Genomic DNA, 20,217 nt, shown 5'->3' on the forward strand with positions numbered 1-20,217 from the left:
CGGGGGATCTGTATCCTAACCCCGCTGCCTGCCCGGCACCCGGAACTAACTGCATGTCCCGGACGTCGGACGCTAGACGCCGAATATAGGCCGCACCCCCACTTTAAAGACTTAAAGTGGGGGGGGGAGTGCGGCCTATATTCGGGCAAATACGGTAATTATGCATTATGCAGTGCCATTCATAATACAAAATGAACTTGATGAATTAAAACCATGTCTTCTTAGCAGACTTCCTTACAACGAGAATAATCCAATGGAGGGTCCTTGTAATGTATCAGGCTTACTTTGCTGCACTTTTTTAGTTTGGTAATAACTATGTTGCGCCTATATAAGCTACTCTACATATGCAGCCATGATAGAAAAAGTGTAAAAGCCATGATAGAAAAAGTGTAAAAACTATAGGTGAAGTGTGACGGGTTATCCATTGTTCACTAACTTCCTACCTATTCTGTTTTCACAGGTGATTCAGTGATCCTGGAAAGGCAGAGTCACCGATTAAGTTTTTGATGGCCGTTTGGTTACTTTGTTAACCTAACAGTTAAGAGGCTCACAAGGATACTTTGCGGTAGTTAACAATGTCTCCCACGCCGACCAAGGGCACTGGGTGTCCAGGAGCATGCGCGGGCCTCATCTGCCTGCCTCCGATCTCCGATGACATGCAGTTGATATGGACTCAGGCAGAACTGACCAGCGACCTAGATAACCACCCACAGCTTCTGCACACCTTCAGTTACTTCCCATATCCAAGCATGCCAGAGATTGTCCATCTCAGTTTGCGTCATGGATTACAGATCGGAAAGGTAAAGACCTGGTTCATGGTGCAGCGAATCCGGTGCTGCATTAGCTGGTCACCGGAAGAAATTGAGGAGACTCGTTCGCGTCTACTCTACAATCAAGACCAGCTGCACTTCAAGCCACTGGTTGCTCTATCAAAGAAAAGTAGTGCCTTCCATAGCCCAGGGAAACTGGGCGCTCACACTTCAAACAGCGAGTCACGGCAAGACGATGCCCCTCCCCCACTCTTGCCCTCAACAGATGATGCAGCCCCAGAGGCTAAAAAGCCGAAGACAGAGTACTTGGCATCAGAGGTGGATCAAGAAAGATCTAATGTATTTTTCCCAAAGCTTCAAATCCAGAGCCCAGTTGGGTTCAGGAACCATTCTGACACTTATGGACAGCATTCTCCAGATTCAAACGTCTGTGCAGAGGGGCTGAAGAGTGCAGCCAGGACCCCCACTCTAAGTCACATGTTTGGAGTTGATGGGACAGTGGTGACCCCAGAGGCAGCACGTCTCCAATCTGAAGAGGAACTCGGTAACAGAACGGAGACTCCATCATGGAATACAGATGGCTTGAGGTCAGCGCAGGGACAAGAGCAGAGTGGGGCTTTTAGAGAAGACGGTTACACGCCAGTTACAAGGCGCCAAAGGAAAACCAAAGAACAGCTGGCAATTCTAAAGTCCTTTTTTTTGAAGCGCCAGTGGGCTTGCCGTGATGACTACAAGAAATTGGAAAAAACGACTGGCCTTCCAAGGCCAGAGATTATTCAGTGGTTTGGAGATACCCGCTATGCACTTAAGCACGGACAGCTTAAGTGGTTCCGGGAAAATGCTCAGGTACTTCCCAGTTGGCTGGATGAATCTCAGCATCAGGTTAGTCAAAATGGTAGACAGGTTGATCCAAAACATGAAGAAGACTCTGGTACAGAAATAGCAACATCTGTGATTGCCAACTCAGAAACAGATTTAAAACCAACAGTTCAGCCGATAACTGCTTCAGTGCTGCTCACTCCAGTGCTCAAAACTTTAGCTGCATCCACTAACTTCTCAGAGCCACCTGTGGCAAAAGCTCCAGAAAAGCTAGATGATAAGTCGCTAGCCTCATCAGAAACAACAAAACCAATGTCCACAGAGGAACCTGCACAGGAAATGCTAGACAACTGTCCATCTAAAAATAATTCACATACAGCAGGGCAAGTATCACCAATAGCTTTTCAAGCAGCTCCTAAATCTCCTTGTGGGCCCTCATCTCCCATTCCAGCAATGTCCCCTAGAAAGGGCTATGCTGTTTTGGAGCGACACTGGTCAGTCCAACGTCACATCAAAGAGGATGACTTGCAGCTACTAGTCACAAAATCTGGATTGAGCAGAAAGGAAGTGAAAGACTGGTTTTGTCATAAAAGTGATGAACCAGCAGAAGTAGAGGTTTGCTTAGATGAGGAGGACGAGGGGGAGGAGGATGATGACGATGTAGTTATTCAGGACTAGTTGGGCTTTTTAATTATGTTTGGTATCACAAAACATACAATAAACGATCTCTCTGAGATGTACATATAAATCGAGCAAAGAAAAAAAATGCATATTTTTCTTCATTTTTCTACAAGTACTTAAATTGTTTATATCCACTTTGTCACAGATGACAGTGATTTAAAGTTTATGTTCTAATGTAGACTAGCATGTGCATTGAAGACTGAATGTTAAACACACAGTAACAAAATCTGTTGTTTTTTTTGTTTGTGTTTTTTTTTTTTTTTTTTAAAAACCCTTGACTGCTGAAGGCTTCCTACATTACCGTGCTGCAGCGTGGTCTGGAATGATTTCTGCTGCTAGAATGAGAAATCGGGTATTATCTATCATTTTAATAATGTGTTTGACTAGGTATGGTCTACGTTCCATATATCATCCTGGTAAAATCACTGTCCAGGAATTCCAAGGTACACCTCAGCAAACGAGCCGGAGGACTCCTGTTATTCAGCCTCTGAAAATTATCTAGCATATTTAAATGAATGGAACGCTTGTTATCCAGAAATGTTACAAAGGCATAAAACAAACTGATCTATTATTTGAGAGGGACTCCTACACAGCCCTCACCAAGCATAAGGTTGGATAGTCGCAGCGGTCCGTTTAAAATAGTGTGCTCGGTGTAATATGCTTCCTCATTTTCTGACCCACCCTTAACATTTTGTATTTATTTCTTTTAATGCTGCCATAATCAGTTTCTAGAACTTCCGTAATACAAAAGTGCGGTGGGTTGCATATGCGTCATTATTGGTAGCTTTCATAGGCACTATTTTAATACATATTCAGACACTGGTATATGTCATTTATTGGGCTGTTAACATATTGCTTACACCCAGCAAAGGTATAATGCGTAGTTAAATCCGTGAGGTTTCTAAGTCGCAGGGCCTTCTCGGCATGCTGGCAAAAAGTGCCGGTGTTGGCCCTTTATTATGAATAGTTAAGTGAGAGTTAAAAGCACAACTCTCCTGCAACTTATCCTGACAACTTTCCCTTTAGTGATGAGACTCCTTTGTTTACAAGGAAGCACAGGATACCGGCAGCCCCCACGGCTTGGGGTTCAGATGTCATTTTGATACATATGTTGTACCTATAACTCAACGAACATGCTTACTAACACATTGGTAATATATGAATTGTATATATGTACGTATCTGGGGAAAGTTGTCAGCTGAAGTATCGTGTTATGTCTACCTGTTTCACAACAGTGTTGTTTAGGTAAGGAATGCCCCATCTTCTTCATCTGCCAGATCTGCTTGTTGGCTGGGCATACTTTTATGTTTAATTTATATTTGTTTACTAGATGATTAAGGTATGCTAAAAATGTTGTTAATTTGGTTCCATGCATAAGAGTACTGAAGAGGCACTGTTGACAAAGATATATTATGGTAATTTAGGTTCCAAAATGACAATTCCCAAGAAAATAGAAGTGCATCTTTATATAAAACAAAAATATATTGTATAAATAACAAAGGCTCCTTTATTTATTGACTTGACTGATGAACGCCAGCGTACAAAGAGTTACATTTGGTACGTTATATTTTTTTCTGTCAAAAGGAACCTATTTTTATACACGTTTTTTAATAAAACAGATATTACTATGGGTTCTTCTTCCTTCTCTTCCTCTAGAGGTCACTATTTACATATCAATGTTTCAACGCAGGGTGATGTTTTTCAAGAAGTCCTTAAGATGACTAGTGCATGTTAACCGCTTTGCCCATCTTAACGGTTAATGATACTAACTTTTGAAACCAAATGAAACAAAATGCCGAAATACTGAATGCCTGCGAAAAGTATCCAAGTTCTCCTCTAAAATAGATTTGATTTCCACTTACACAACATATTGGCATTTACTTGGGGGAGTCCTGACTTCAACAAGACAAAATTGCCTTCTTAGAAATACGTGATTCCCATGTAATGTTGAGAAATATCCACAGGGATTAGGGCGTTAACAGCAACCTTAACTGACTGTATTTGGAAGCCTAGAAGAAGTAAAATACTCTAAGAACACAACATACAATCACGTCAATAACATTTTCTTAAAAGAAAAAGCGATGGGTCTACTTTAAGCTAGCAATAAACGAAGAATGTATTCCTAATTGATACACGAGTGATCACCCAGTGATAATAATATGAAAAAATAATTTCCAACCATAGGCGGCTGCAACCCGAGAAAAGACACTCCAGCTGTCCAACACGATATAGATCTGCTAAGGGGCGCTTGCACAATGGGGGGGGGGGACGACACACAATAGTGTAGATTGGATGTGTAACTTTTGAATGTAAATCTGTGTATTAAATGCACTCGCAAGAGGATATCCTTTTGCAGAAACGACCAGGGATAGCGTTCTAATTTTCTAGCTTTCTACATTTCTTTGATAACATCGTGTGCCCTCCTGGCATTAACTCAATGTATTACAGGCTTCACTAACCTACACATGTTGGGTATTTTCAAAATCAATATAGGATATTAATGTATCCTGTGGTATTTTGGTCAACTGAACTAGTTCGGGGACAATTATCATAGGGAAATAGTTTTTAAAAATATTTTCATTATTTTAATGTATTATTCATACTAAACGTTGGATTATATGTCAGATGGTATCAAAAGAAAGCTATATCCTCACTTGAAAAAAAAAAAAAAAGTATAATTAAAAAGAATTATGGTTATAGAAACAATGTAAAAATAAAAAAAAAAGCCCCAGGGTTTTTTTTTGGTTGTTGATTAATGAAGGGGTTAAGACAACAAAGTTTACTTACACTCTGGAATGATAGGAGCGGGAGCTTGGTGTCCTTGGGGTGAACTGCAGCTTTAAAACAAGTCATTTCTCAGTCTTATTTAAATACCATTATTATAATACTTTATTTTTACAGCACCTGCCATCTATGCACTGCTTTGATTCATATATTTAGGGATATGACAAAACTAGAACTGACAGACTAAGATAAACTGTCACATTCGGTAAAGAGGGCACTGCTAGCAAGCTTACAATCTAGATGATTTCAGTTAATCAGATTTGTTACCAGGTTAGTTAGAACAGAACCAATAGCAATTCTATTTTTAAGTTATTAAACAAAGAGCAAATCATATTGGGCCAAATAAGTAAATGACATTAAGGATACAGAATGAAATGTGGAGCATCCAGAAATGCATCTTTAGAGTGTTTGATAACAATGACCCCTCTTCCCGTCAAGTATAAAAGTCTTTATAAATCCGGACTAGACAGCCTCCATTTTAGTGTTACTTTAACCTCACCCATATGATACCCAATTTAGTGGCAGGTCCTGTCCTGTCTACTTCACACTTCTGCACACCCTGAGTTACCTGGATCGGCCTGAGTCGATCTGTATTCCTACCCGGGGTTGCTCTGGAGTCCCTCGAATCTCCTGCAAAAACAAAACACAACCCATATTTGCTTTACATAACACTTGTGGGCAGGCCCGGACTGGGACAAAAAATAGGCCCGGGCATTTAAGCCAGAGCAGCCCATTTTTATTTATTGTTAAAGGCCACCCTTCATGTACCATCTTTGCATTTACTCACTCATTCACACAAATCATAAACACATTCATTAATGCAGTCTCACAAATCATTCAAGCAATTCATCCACACATGAATTCATTGTCATACGCATTCACACAATTCATCCACACATTTATTCATTCATTCATTCTCATACGCATTCACACTACCCCTTCTCCCCATCTTATCTGCCCCTTCTATGTTCCCTCTTTTCACTATGTACCCCCTCTCCCCATTTCTCATTATCTAACCCCCTTCTGCCCATTCTCACTGCACCCCCCTCCCTCTCTCACCCTACTTACCTTGTTGCCGGAGCAAGCAGCAACTGCGACCGGGCCCGCGGCAGGGCCAGATTGATTTAGGGGCTGATGGAGCTGCAGCTCCAGGCCCCTACCCTATGCGGTCTCTACGGCCGCATTAACGCAGGGCCCCTTAGGCCCGCTGCAACTGTGACCGGGTCCGCCACTCTAAGGGGCCGGGAAGCCCCCACCAGGGCCGACCTTAGGGGTCTGCGGCCGCACAGGGCTTAAATTAAAACATCGGGGGGGTTTTTTAACTTTATTTAACATCCTCCATGTTAAATAAAGTTAACAAAAACTTTATTTAACATGGAGGATGTTAAAGTAAAAAAAAAAACCCCCGATGTTTTAACTTAAACCCTGTGCGGCCGCACACCCGTAAGGCCGGCCCTGGTGGGGGCTTCCCGGCCCCTTAGAGTGGCGGACCCGGTCGCAGTTGCGGCGGGCTTAAGGGGCAGGTGCCCCTTATGCCCTGCGTTAATGAGGCCGCATAGGCCCAGTCAGTCCGGTCCTGACTGGGCCTATTTTAAGCTAGGAGCCTGGAGCTGCAGCTCCATCAGCCCCTAAATTAATCCGGCCCTGCCGCGGCACGGCCCACGTGCCCGATGGCCAGTCCGGGCCCGCTTGTGGGTCTTTTTGTGGCCCTCTGCCAAAAAGCCCCGCAAATTCTATTGAACAACATCATTGATGGCACCCACCCCTCCGACAAGAAAAAACACTTCCAAGTCTATTATAAAGTTGGGAAACACTCGTAGTTAATAAGTACACATGAGGAGGTATGTTTTATTAATTTTTCTTTTAGTGCCAGGGACTTTCTTCGTGATGTACGGTAGGAAGCTTTGTATTATTACCTGGAAATACATTTGATGTGTTACGAGTTTGAATTAGGTCACCAGACACGTTGGACTGCTCACACAAGAAAGGGAAATTCAGCATGGACGTGGAGTGTGACGATCCGCTGCAGAGAGATACACATCAAATATCACTGTCACAGTGTCAATACACAAAAAAATGAACTTTTGTGTTAAAAGATTTAAAACAACATGCAGAAACTATTAAGTGTGCTTAATCGGATCCATACAGGTTAATACATCGAGTTAAAACGAAACCTTTTAAAGTTGGAAAAAAATATGTAGGTTGGCAAGAGTCCACCATAATGAATATCCTGCATCAACTCATGGTTCACCAGCAAAACCAGTCAGATGAAGTCCTCGTAGATCCTGATAACAGTATACGTCTCCACTGAAATTCGCAAGGGTTAAACTTGTCAGAAGGTGGATTTGTTGTATAAAGTGACTGGTGGCGAAAACCTGGTAAACAGGGGTTTCTGAAAAGCTTTCTGTAAGTTGAGTAGTAGCTTCCATATTTCCTTCCTCAAATCTGAGTCATCTACAGTGATAGCTACAGATGCTTACACGTCAGAGAAGTATAACAAATGGTGTATTTCCAACAGCGTAAGTTGTATCCGAGTCCGAGTGCATGCTATGTACCACTATGATACCACAGGTCCCAAAACAGCGACAGGAGAATTCCATGCTGTGAGGATGGGTCTTTTGGAAAGTCTGACTCAGCTATGGCCTGTGTACCCCTAAAACACCAAGCGGTTCCAGGCTACTGGAGTAATAGTACAAAATGAGCTTAATACACATGAAAAAATGTAAATGTGAGTTTTAAGCCTCTGTGATTTGCAAAGATAAAGCAAGAAATATGGTGACAGGATTCTAAGATGAGCCCCTGTTTCAGTTTACTGTGCTTTTCTAATTAAATTTAAGAAAAAAATTTTTTTTATAATGATCACCAAAAAAAGTAGTAGTACAGCAATTCTGGACTTAAAACTTAAGACACTCAAGGTCATCCCACAATGGACTTGTCCTTTTTACTGCTGAGCCGGTGCATGGATCGGTAAGTAAAGCGGTAGATTTAATGAAAAACTTTCAAACATCATGAGAGTTTTCTCACCCATAAGGCACGCTCTGTAAAGACATGGGAGAACCTGAAAAAAAGCAGGTATAAGCAGGTTGCATTCACATAACACTAATACTTACTAACAATTATGCAAGAATATTCTACATAACAGTTGAACAATAATTGCTGTGTCTGCAATTTGGCGTTCAATACATTTTTACAGAATAGAATCAGAAACTGTCAGTGGTTTTTTTGCCTTTCCTCCAGCTACCATTTATTGTGTTAACAAATGCAATGAAATCTGTAATGTAACGCTAATAATAATAAAAGAATAATAATAATAAAATATCTCCACCTCCACATTAGAGCTACTAGGCACTCTTACCCTGATCTGAGGTTAATGGGGTACTCCTTTCCTGTGTTCTGCCTGCTGAGGCTGGCTGCTAGAAATATGAAATACACAGAAAAATGCAAATACGCTTTGGAAGCATGAATTACAAAAACAGTAAAAAAAATAAGCCCACCTGGGAACCCTACAGGTTGGATTTTTTTGGGTCACGCAGGCTGGAGCTGATGCTTTTATACTCTGCATTTATATCTAAGACTACAAATTAGTGTTTTTGCTATCGCTATGTCCCGATACTAGGTTGATATTTCTGTTTGACTACATGCTATTCAATTAAGTGTATCTTTAAATAATGCCAAGTCAAGGTTTCCACAGATCTGCATCATGGGCTGTTAAAGAGTTAACATTTAATATCTCAGGACCAGCTCATTTAGAAAGTGCCCTGGGATGAGTATAAAGTGGCACTCTGCTATCATATGCATCAAAGCACATATATGACGGCTAGAATCTCTGCATCTCTCTCTTGAGTTTCAAGGGGTAAAGAAATGTTTTGTTAGTTAGAATTCACAAATGGAATTTGTTTGAAATAAAGTGACGTCCTGGTGTTTCACACCCAATGGTGAATCCTATTGGTCCTTTATTTACATACCAGGTGTAAAAAACGTCACTTTCGCAGCATTACCTGGTAGATGAATTTTAATCTTTATAATGCCTGCTTGACATCTATATCTCTCGCATGCTAAGGAAAAAGTGGAAGCAATTATCTGGTAGTGAAACCAGATTACAAACGCAGATTGGGTTTTATATGTTCGATATAGGGCTTTAAATTGACTCCTGGTACAGAATTGCTGGAAACAATATTCAAAATGGACTGAGGTTAGGAAGGCTGGGTAGCAGACACGCGTAAGTCATGTGTGATATAGGTAGTAATATAAATATGAATTTAAAGCCATATACACCAGTCTATCAAGTTTTAAAGAAGTTGTTCTACTTATACAAAATATTATTTGGACCCTCTAGCATGTTAAGCAGATCTATCATTTATGTCTTTCCCCTTAAGGAATTATGTAAAAATCTAACATGAATAGTTAAAGTTTATGTTTCTATGGCAACAAACTTTCAGCGCCTGCTTTTGTGACACAGGACAATTGAGTGATGCAAAATTTTGCTGGATTGAGTAAGTTTTTGGAAGGCTTTAGGACTTTAAAGAGCACTATGATCATTGTTTCTAATGCTATATTTAGTTGTAAAAGTGCTAAATTTAGCACAAAAGGGCCTTTTTATTCAGTTGATTAAAACATGAGAACTTCTGTTTCAGCAATGTTATCCTCAATGGAAAATGGCATGTCTAGGTATGATGTGTCATAAGACCAAATGCGTTCTTACAATGAATGGGTGCTGATACCGGTTGCAAGTTGAAACGTCTGTTTAGCTTGAGCACTGGGAATCTTCTATGATTTGTAGCCTTCTCTCCTGACCTGAACTCTGCCAGCCCACGCTTGTTTGCTGACCATAGCATCAGTTTGCATAGGTCACAGAATACTCGTTATCTGACCAGATTATCAGCATTTAGATTTCCTTGACAACAGTCAGGTTCATTAGCCTTTGCTGAAGGGTGGTTTGTTTGTTTTGTGCTTGGGAGCAAAATCATATTACTCTCCATGTTCTAAGTAAGCCTTTAATCTCTTTGTCCCCTGCCCCTCGTTTGTGTTTTCTCTGCCGCAAACTCACTGCATCACAACTTTTCTTTGGGGATCATGTTTTTCTACATATGTGTATATTTACTTTGCAAAATTTTTATTTTTTTTTTTTTTTTTTTGTTGTTGCAGTGCATATGGTACAGATATAGAAGATCATCAGGACCTATAGTTTATTTTACCCTAGTTTTAAAGGGGTATTATCATGAAAAAGCCAAGCAATTGATAAAAAAGTATCATCTAATCATGGGTTTGCTTTCTCTCTCCCAAAGACAGAATATCATAGTTTAGAGCTTCTTAATCCAAGGAGAAATCTGATTGCCTCTTGCAGTCAAGAAGGAAATTTTTACCCCTGATGGCAGAATTCAAAGTAGCTTAATTAGGGTTTTTTTGCCTTCTTTTGGATCAAGAATAGGAAGGTTAGGTAGAAGGGTTGAACTTGATGGACTTAGGTCTTTTTTCAACCTTATTTACTATGTAACTATCTGCACCTGATTTATGGATCTGCTTGTTTTATATATGATATAGAGGACAAATAATTTAGAAGCATTTCATATACTGCAGTGTATCTCTATATAAAACCAGCAATGTATACAAAAGGTATTACTTAAAGAGACAGTTTGCTGACCCTCACAGCTCCAATAAAGAAGAATGTCTTTAACATACAACAGAATAAACAAGGAGGACATTGGCCTCTGCTTGTGAGTTGCTCATGTAAATCAGATAACACTTGCAGGATTACCAAACCATAGCTATATATATAATTTAGAATGTTTGCAAATAACCATGACTTACACTGAATCCTCCGGAGCGGGATCCTACATAAGGTAAAGAATCAGTAGATGATGAACGGCTAGGAGAACGAGAAACATGATCAAAGTCTGTCTTTATGCACGCCAGTATTTTCTTTTGGCAATGCCTATGGCGTAGAACACGACACCTCCTATCTTTAATGTACAATCGCCTTACCTTACTATTTGGCTGCAGTGCTGGGAGCTATGCCGAGGTGTAACTAGGAGACAAATGAATATTGCCATTGTTAGCCCAAGAAAAAAGCAGTCTTGAGTCAGAGTTCATACCTTTTTGTTGGGCCAAAATAGTTACATAAGCTTTCGGGACCTCTGAGGTCTCTTCCGTCTGAGGAAAAGACCTCTATAAAGCCTAGAAAGCTCGTGTAACAGGGGAGGTACACAATTAAAGCAGATAATACAGTACTACATTTAGGTGAAGAGTGGCCTGCAATCACTCAACAGTGCTGTTTTATAGAAGTCAGCCCACTTACACAGTCCACACACGCCATATTGGTTTTTTTTGTTTGTTTCCTATGTTATCTAAGCATCTGTAAGTGTAATGAAAAATGGGTTCATATTAGTTTGAACTTCTTTCACAAACACAAGAAAGGAAAATGAAATGAAAAAAAAGAATATATATATATATATACACACACATTTACACACATACACACTTCATTTCACATGTTTGGATTTGCAACCCAGGAACCCTCTCTATTTTTGAGTGAGTCCAAACCACAATATGGTAAACATTAATTATTTTAGATAAAATGTAAGCCACTTACATCATTATTACTTATTCAAATTTTAATACAGACTACATATTTGTAATTTCTAATTTTGGAACTGAAGCGGGGTTTACATTCAGGCCAATATAGTTATTATATAAGCTTGCATAATTTCTACTACTTTCAACTCATACTTGCAGCAAACTATAACTTTGGGGGAAGCTACCTTTTCCCCCCACCTAAACCAAGTTAGATGGGGAGTTTAACTGAGTTAGAATAACCGATGGGAAGGTAAATAGCCTACCCTTGACTACTCACTTAACATGAGCTTAAGGTCCAGCTAACCTTTACCTCAGGCAACTCAACTTTTTAATGAATGAATCCCCTTATGGATTCACATTGTTTAATTTTGGGCTTTTAGCTATGAATCTTAACCCAATAAGCACTCTGTTTTAAAGCCTAGGATGGTTATCTATGTTCATGAGGGCTGTAGAGAAATTTCCTCCTGCCCCTGTGTTAGGAGCATATACCTAATCTTTTCTTACCTGTTTGAGAAGGAGAAGTGATTCCCACAGGTCGAGGTGTACATACTCTAAAACAATAGATATAATGTAATAATAAAGCAAACAGTAGTGATGGTAGTGCAAGGTTTAGCAGATAGCAGCTCAAAAAACACACGTAGAATGACCCCCTATTCCACAAAGTGACAAAGTGCAAACATATATTCTGGCGCTTTCGCACCAGAAAAGTGTGGAGCGCAAAATTATTTTTTTTTTTATGTAATAATACAATGTAAGCAATAATGCAAATAAAAGACCACTGGGACCACTTTGGCCTTCACTCTCCACAGCCTCTTTCAAGCCTCCCCCAGCATCTCACATTCCTTCTTACTGATGATGCTGTCACTTGGCACCACTACATCTATCACCACCTATGTCTTCTGGTCCCTGTCGACCACCACGATGTCTAGTTGATTTGCCAGTACCTGCTTGTCTGTCTGGATCTGGAGGTCCCACACGATCTTAGCCCTGTTATTCTCCACAACGATATGTGAAATCTCCCATTTGGACTTGGGAGGGTTTAGCCCATACTCTGCACAAATGTTCCTATACACAATGCCAGCTACTTTGTTGTGCCATTCAGTGTATGCTGTTCCTGCAAGCATCTTACACCCCATCACTATGTGCTGGACTGTCTCAGAAGCCTCTTCACTGAGTCTGTACCTTGGGTCATGTCTGGTGCGGTATATGCCTGCCTCTATGGATCTGGTGCTTAGTGCCTGATCTTGTGTTTTATATTACTAATAAAAAAGGCAACAGTAATTCAATTAAAATTTGAAACATTTTAAATATTATACCATTTTTATATGCAACAATGTAAAATTCAGTTTATAAACCAGTGGCAATAAAAAATGGCACTTAATTTACTCCGGGCTCGATGTTTTAACAACCTATTTTTCAGTGATTAGATCCACCATTGCGCTACATCTATGTTTTAAAAGTTCCTTAACCCCTTCGAGACAAAGGCTGATTTTACTTTTTGTACCCTTTGTGACAATGGCCTTTTTAACATTTCTGCGCTGCTCGTGTTTAGCTGTAATTTTCTTCTTTCCCGTTTACTGAACCCACACACATTAGATATTGTTTTTTTCAGGACAAGAAGGGCTTTCTTTAGATGACATTGTTTTGATTGTATCATATTATTTACTATTAAAAAAATTATAAAATATGGTGAAAAATGTAGAAAAAAATGACTGTTTCTAACTTTTAGTTGAAAAATCTTTTACTCATCTATAAAAGGTAATGAAAAAACCTGCTAAATAGATTCTACTATTTGTCCTGAGTTTAGAAATACCCAATGTTTTTATGTTTTTTTGCTTTTTTCTACCCATTATGGGGCAATAAGTACAGGTAGCGTTTTGCTATTTCAAAGCCATTTTTTCCAAATCTGGTAATTCTTCCCCCCATGTGCCATTTCGGGTATCTTTGAACCCGGCCAATGCAATTTACCCCATCAAGTCATATATTTTTGAAAACTAGACACCCCAGGGTATTTCAAATGCTAGTATTTTAACTCTTTCCATGCACCATATCTACCACCAGTCTTTGTCAAACTTTGTGGTAGTCATTTTTTTGCATTTGGTTTTCCACACACATTTTAATTCAGGTATGAATTAAAATGTTCTCGTATATGTCACTATCACAAAACACCCCAATATGTGTTCAGCAACATCTCCTGAGTACAGCGATACCTCACATGAATGATTTTGCCTGGCTGTTTGGGGGCAAAAGGGCCACATTTGGGGCATGCGCATTTTTCAATGTTGAACTTTGGCATTTGGGGATCCACTGCCCATGCCCTATTTGGTACATCTTTGAGCCGGGCCATTTCAGTGTGCCCAATAAACCCATATATTTTTGAAAACTAGACACCCCAGGGTATTTCAAATGCTAGTATTTTAACTCTTTCCATGCACCATATCTACCACCAGTCTTTGTCAAACTTTGTGGTAGTCATTTTTTTGCATTTGGTTTTCCACACACATTTTAATTCAGGTATGAATTAAAATGTTCTCGTATATGTCACTATCACAAAACACCCCAATATGTGTTCAGCAACATCTCCTGAGTACAGCGATACCTCACATGAATGATTTTGCCTGGCTGTTTTGGGGCAAAAGGGCCACATTTGGGGCATGCGCTTTTTTCAATGTTGAACTTTGGCATTTGGGATCCACTGCCCATGCCCTATTTGGTACATCTTTGAGCCAGGCCATTTCAGTGTGCCCAACAAAACCATATATTTTTCAAAACTAGACACCACAGGGTATTTTAAATGCTGGTATTTTAACTCTTTGCATGCACATATTTTACCACCAGCATTTTTTCAAAGTTTGCAGTAATATTTTTGTGTGTGTATTTTTCCCACACACACCTACTTTATGTATGAATTTACAGCTCCTGGTATATGCCGCTGTCACACGACACCCCATAATGTGTTCAGCAACATCTCCTGAGTGCAGTGATACCCCACATGCATGGGTGTGTCATTTTTTGGGGGAACTAAAAGGCCACATTTGGTACGTGTGCATTTTTCTAATTGGAAATTAGATGTGTGGCCATCCTTCCCCCCGTGTTAATTGGGACGTTGTTGAACCTGGCCCATTCAATTTACCCCATCAAATCATACATTTTTTAAAAGTAGACACCCCACGGGCATTTAATATGCCAGTATTTTAACTCTTTCCATGCGAGAATTGTTTTAAGCTAATATGCTAATTTTAGGACTTGCTCACAAAAATATATTTTTTATATATATATATATATTTTTTTTATTTTTTTTTAAAAAAAATTAACATTTTTTTTCAACTTGGAGGTTCCCCTGATAGTGACATCAGTGGGAAATGATTTTTACATTTTACTGTTTTTTTACTATTTTTTTCTAATTATTATTAATTTTATTTTATTTTTTAATTTATTTTTACTAATCACACTGTGATTAGAAAGCTGGGCTCCATTGACTTGCATGGTGAATGCAGTACCTGTATTCAACCTGCAAGTGGAGCCAAAGTTCTCTAGATGGTCTGGACTATCTAGCGAACTTTTAAAATTTGTGGTTCCTGTTACAGGACGGCGGCCATCTTCCTTGATGGCGAAGATTGCCGGCAGCTGCGGCTGTGACCGCTCTCCGGAGCGGTCACAGCCCATCAAAAGGTTAGTGTTTGGTGTCGCTGGATGCCTCCTGATCGAGGCATTCCAGCGACACCATTTAAGTTTAGGAGGCGATCGTCGATCGCCTCCTAAACGCTTTTAAAACGGGCGTCCGCCGCCATACAAAGTATGGCGGATGTTGACGCCCCGTGGAGGGGCCAGAGATGGCCCCTTCGTGCCAATCGCGGCGTTGCTGAATGCCTCGAGGTCGAGGCATTCAGCAACGCTTTTTGGGTGCAGAAAGCGATAGTAGATCGCTTTCTGCACCCGTTTAAAGACGTGCCGGTCCTGGCACGTCAATTGTCGTAAAGCACATGCTTTTCCGTGCCGTGCCAGGACCGGCAATTGTCATTAAGGGGTTAATATGGGAACTTGTTCTCTATTTATTTATATAGCTCCCTGTGCACATCACTATACTTGGCTTTATTTTTTATAGCTGTGTTTATACCTCATCAGCAGGCTTTATCTCATACCAGCAAAAAATGTATTTGACATGTAAGGTCAGTGAGGCCCAAGCTGCACGGTATGGACATAGTTGTTGGCATTCACAGAGAAGAGCAGGGAGGAGATGGCCAGCTGAAGTGGGCATTGGCAGGTCATGGCTTTTTTCTCTTTAAAACCCACCTGTTACTTTGTAGTCTGCCGAGCGAACCCTGTAATGGAACAAAAAGAATCCAACAAGCTAGGGAATTAACTCAAGATACCAAAACATTTGTAATTCTAACTTAAAAAATGCATTAAAAGGAAACTTTCACCTTAAAAAAGTAGCTTTTAAAGACATTGTGTTTTCTTTATTTAAGTTATAATTTATACACAATATAATGTATTTGGGCACGTGCTCAATAATTATTTTTGTGGCTTCTAGCTCTGTTGCCCAATGGTGTTTGAGGGAAAGTCATGCAAAATATCACAAATGCTTACAGTGTCAGCCTTCAATTACCGTATACAGCCCCGTATTTAATATACAAAGAAAACATTTGTCCATTACATGTTGAAAAAGAATCCTCCCTCACCTTTAAGATGTTGACCAATGACTTAAGCTCTGCATTTTCCCTTTTAATGGCTTTCATCTCACTAAAGAAAGACAGCAGTGGTATGAAATGAATACACACACACACATTTCATACTTCCACTAAAATGTAAAATTTGAAAAAACCCTTTGCTACCAAAATTATTTTAGAACATTAAAAGTATGTAAGTAAAACAGTAGGTAAAGGGACATTTTGTTCTTCAGAACATAAATACATAAATCAACCTCTGTACATGAGGGACTACTGTAAAAAAAAAAAGATTGTAAACTTGCAACAGCAGAGCTCACTTCTGTTTTTTGTACCAGTATGTCCGGGTGTTAATCTATTGTCAAGCGTAATGTTATTACCAGTATTAATTGTCACTGTCCCCCTACTGTGAATAGAATTTTAAATTAAACCCCTGCTTGTCCTTAAAAAAACAAAAAACGCAACATACATTTGTGTGGGCGCACAAAATGAAAAAAAAGGAAATTATGGTTAAACAAAGAAATCATTACTATTGTAAAAGTGCATGTCTTTAGAATGTAAAAAATCTTGACCATGAAGGGGTTAAGCTAGCAGTACATTTAGGTACCTTTCTTGAATTTCAATTCTTTGCAATGCCTCTTGTAATACATTCTGGGTCTTAGACAAATGCTGCTTATAGAAGTTAATGTGGAGATCATGCTGTTGCTTCTGAAAACTCCATACCTACAGAGAAATGTGGGTCATCTGATGACTTTATTTTATGCATATATTATTCATATGAAATGATTGATATACAGAAAAATATGGTATCCATAAAAGGCCAATCTGCTCTAGAAAAAAACACCACATGAAAAAAGGCCTGTCTTTAAGGTGTGAAATACCCCTGGTCATGAAGGGGTTAACATGGTCAACGGGCATGAAGGGATCAAAATCAAAGTTTGCCTATGGAACCGCAAACATCTGGATCCCAGGAAGTCGGGGGTCATTCACCCATTCTATTAAACAATGATGAACCAAACTATATAAACCACATTGTGAAATCCTACCTGGCCTATATGATCAAAGTATTTCAATGCAGTCTCTTTAAGGCTCCTAAAAAACATCTTTTCCTGAGGTTTGAGCTATTAAGAGGAAAAGGGAACATTGAAGTAGGTTGACATGTTAAAGTTGTGCAAACTGTTCATGCTATGGTAACATTATGGCTTCCAGTGCACCGCGGGAACATAATACTAACCATCACACGCCCAGACACTCACATTCTCAGAAATGGCCAGGTATCTGCATGCAGTTCTGCATACGCGGCAATTATCTGTTCAAAGGCAGAGAAGATACCACATTAGCCATTAACTAAAACAAAATGCTGGCTTGAAGTACTGGGTACAGGGTCCACATACAATTCAGCAACATCCAGGCCATGTACAGGATGGCAAATGTGACAAGGTTCTACAAACTCATTAACATTAATCATTATGTACCTCAGCAAAAAGACCAAGATCTGAAATGTATTTTTCTCTGAAGCAAGCGCCTTGAAAGAAGAACTGTTATAGCCGTAACTAAACTATCTCATGTTTTCTGCCAAGTATCAGTGTAATCATTTTGCAGCCTGTTAGGGTGGGCTAGAAATCCCAACCATGTGAGTCTTAACACAGTGGGCTTTTTCGCCTATGATTCCTGTATACTAGCGGCGATCAGATCTCATTAACCATTAAACAATATTGCTAACAACTGGAGTCACACAACACATTACAATATACAGTTTCCGCCTCTCTCATTTGTTGCACCCACACAAATTTAGATTCATTGGGCCCGTGTCTTATTTGAGCCAGTATGGTGGTTCCATATTTCAATTTAACCCAAGCAAACAACATTCTCTTAAAATTCTCAAAATATATTTTTTAAAAGTAGACAGCACTGGGTATTTATCTTGGGCCTATGTGTTTCATGCATTTGTTTTCACACGTCTTCCAATGCTGATGGTGAAAAAATAAACCCAACAAAATATGCCTTTTTCTTCAAAATCCCAAGTTCAACAATGTCCTACATGAATATGTGTGGCATTGGCTTGTGACATTACATGGTCTTACATGCACAGTTCTGTTTTCCAAATTTTTTTTTTTACAGGGCCCGTGTCTCTTTTAAGCCAGTATGCCCACCAAACAATAATTTTAACAAAATTAAGTTTCTTTAGTGTGGATTTTTTAAGGCTAACACTAAAATTACCTACTTTGTAACACTAACATAAAATTCAATACTAAGTTACGCTAACACCAAAACACTGACGATATCACAATAAGCTGTTTTTTTAAATGTTTTGTATGTGCTTATGTGTGACACTATACTGGTGTCCGGTCCCTCTCCAGCTCATGATAGAGATGGGCAGAGAATATGTTCTTTAGCATTGCCTCTGCTATAATAGAAGGAACAAAAAACAAACAGAAAATTATTATTATTATAGACCATTTGTATACCACATGGGCACAAGGGTTTTATTTAATCCTAGTACAAAATCCAGACGATACGCAATCTACCTTGTGACATAGTCAGACATTTCTTTATATCACCGTGGGATCATATTGGCCGAAACATTCTTTATACGAAAAGCGCCATATGCGAGAGAATCGGGGCGCAGGGCAGTAAGTAACAGATTTGAGCTAGCTCCATCATAACGGTGGCATTCAGCAGTGTTGAATCAACCCAACACTTGCTACAATCAGCAATTATTAAGACTACGTTCTGCCAAAGCAGGAAAAGACTGGAATAGAAAGAAGACACCTTCGACTTTGTGAATTCCAGCAGAACCCAGTTCTTGCAGTCCACAACCACAGCGCGGCACACATGTCTGACTTGTCTTGTAAAAGATTAATGCTGCCCTTTATTACTATTGAAACATGTCCAGGAGCAATAGAGCAGGGTCAAGGATCATCAAAGATTAGCGTAGTAGGGAGGCTTTGAAGTGATGCATAAGCTGAGAGTCAGCTGATCAGAAGCTTAGCAAAGACATGCTGAAGCAATCAGTTAGAAGTGCAATAATACTGTGCACAGGACCTACTCAACCCACAGGAACCACAAACCGCAATTCAGCAGCACGCTAACCTGCCATCATGATGTCCTCGCATGCCCCGTACCCTGACACTTGGGCAATTCCCTAGTCAGTTATTATACGCAGCAGATACAGCACAATAGTGAAGCCGCCTAATAAGATATATACCTCTCTTATCCTCAGAAAGTCATTCAACTGCATTCTGGGCTAGGGTTACATTTAAATTTAATTTAACAAAAAAGTGCATCCTGTAGGACATCAATGGATTGAATGATTTTTCTACCACACTACAGTAACATTGTCTCCCCTTCACTCATTTTGATAACTTGTAAAAATAAGATTGAATAAAAATGTAAATGGTGCACGGTCTGAGAAACAACAGCTGATACAGGCACTGCAGCAGTTTTAAAAATGGACATTTGTTGTTCAATGCCCACTAGAACAGCCATATCTGGCCCACAGAGTGACTGCGGTGGGGTCAAGAAGCTGCTCTGTCGGCACTACTGATAAAGCGGCCCTTTTTGGATAAACTGTTTCAGAAGAGGATAAGCAGTGACCTCGGGTGATGCACGTCTGGCAGAGGATGTGTCCGCAGCTGGTGATGTAAAACATGGCATCCTTTTGCAGGTAACACAGGTTACAGTGGAACCAGTCCATGTCTGAAACACACAAGCATACTCATTGTTTCAATTACAAAAACGTGCAGAAAATATGTTTCCAAACTCCAAATGAAACCGTCACCCTAAATGATTTTAATAATTCTATTTGGTCTCTATTATAGAAGTCTATTAATTCTATAAGGTCCCATGAATTCCCTGTGGCCATCATACCATTTCTATGAGAATTCAACTGCAAAATAAGTAACAAACATCCTTATAATGGA

At 39.7% G+C, this 20,217-nt stretch overlaps 2 protein-coding genes across 2 annotated transcripts; one reads left to right on the forward strand and one right to left on the reverse strand.

Moving 5' to 3' along the window:
- Positions 1-575: 575 nt before the first annotated feature.
- Positions 576-2,267, forward strand: LOC149300492 (homeobox and leucine zipper protein Homez-like). Its single transcript, XM_089485003.1, has one exon. It carries the CDS (start codon positions 576-578, stop codon positions 2,265-2,267), a length of 1,692 nt encoding a protein of 563 aa, XP_089341129.1.
- Positions 2,268-5,618: 3,351 nt separating this feature from the next.
- LOC149300493 (E3 ubiquitin-protein ligase RNF212B-like) lies at positions 5,619-19,991 on the reverse strand. The gene is made up of 8 exons (XM_089485004.1): positions 19,892-19,991; positions 17,551-17,603; positions 17,341-17,415; positions 16,902-17,017; positions 12,132-12,178; positions 11,037-11,079; positions 10,863-10,920; positions 5,619-5,684 (listed from the first exon to the last, which is right to left on the reverse strand). Exons 1-8 carry the CDS (start codon positions 19,989-19,991, stop codon positions 5,619-5,621), a joined length of 558 nt encoding a protein of 185 aa, XP_089341130.1.
- Positions 19,992-20,217: the final 226 nt, after the last annotated feature.

The sequence above is a fragment of the Sceloporus occidentalis genome, unplaced genomic scaffold, assembly GCF_023333645.1.
Source record: "Sceloporus occidentalis isolate IW3139 unplaced genomic scaffold, rSceOcc1.0.p SCAF_24, whole genome shotgun sequence".
NCBI lineage: Eukaryota > Metazoa > Chordata > Lepidosauria > Squamata > Phrynosomatidae > Sceloporus > Sceloporus occidentalis.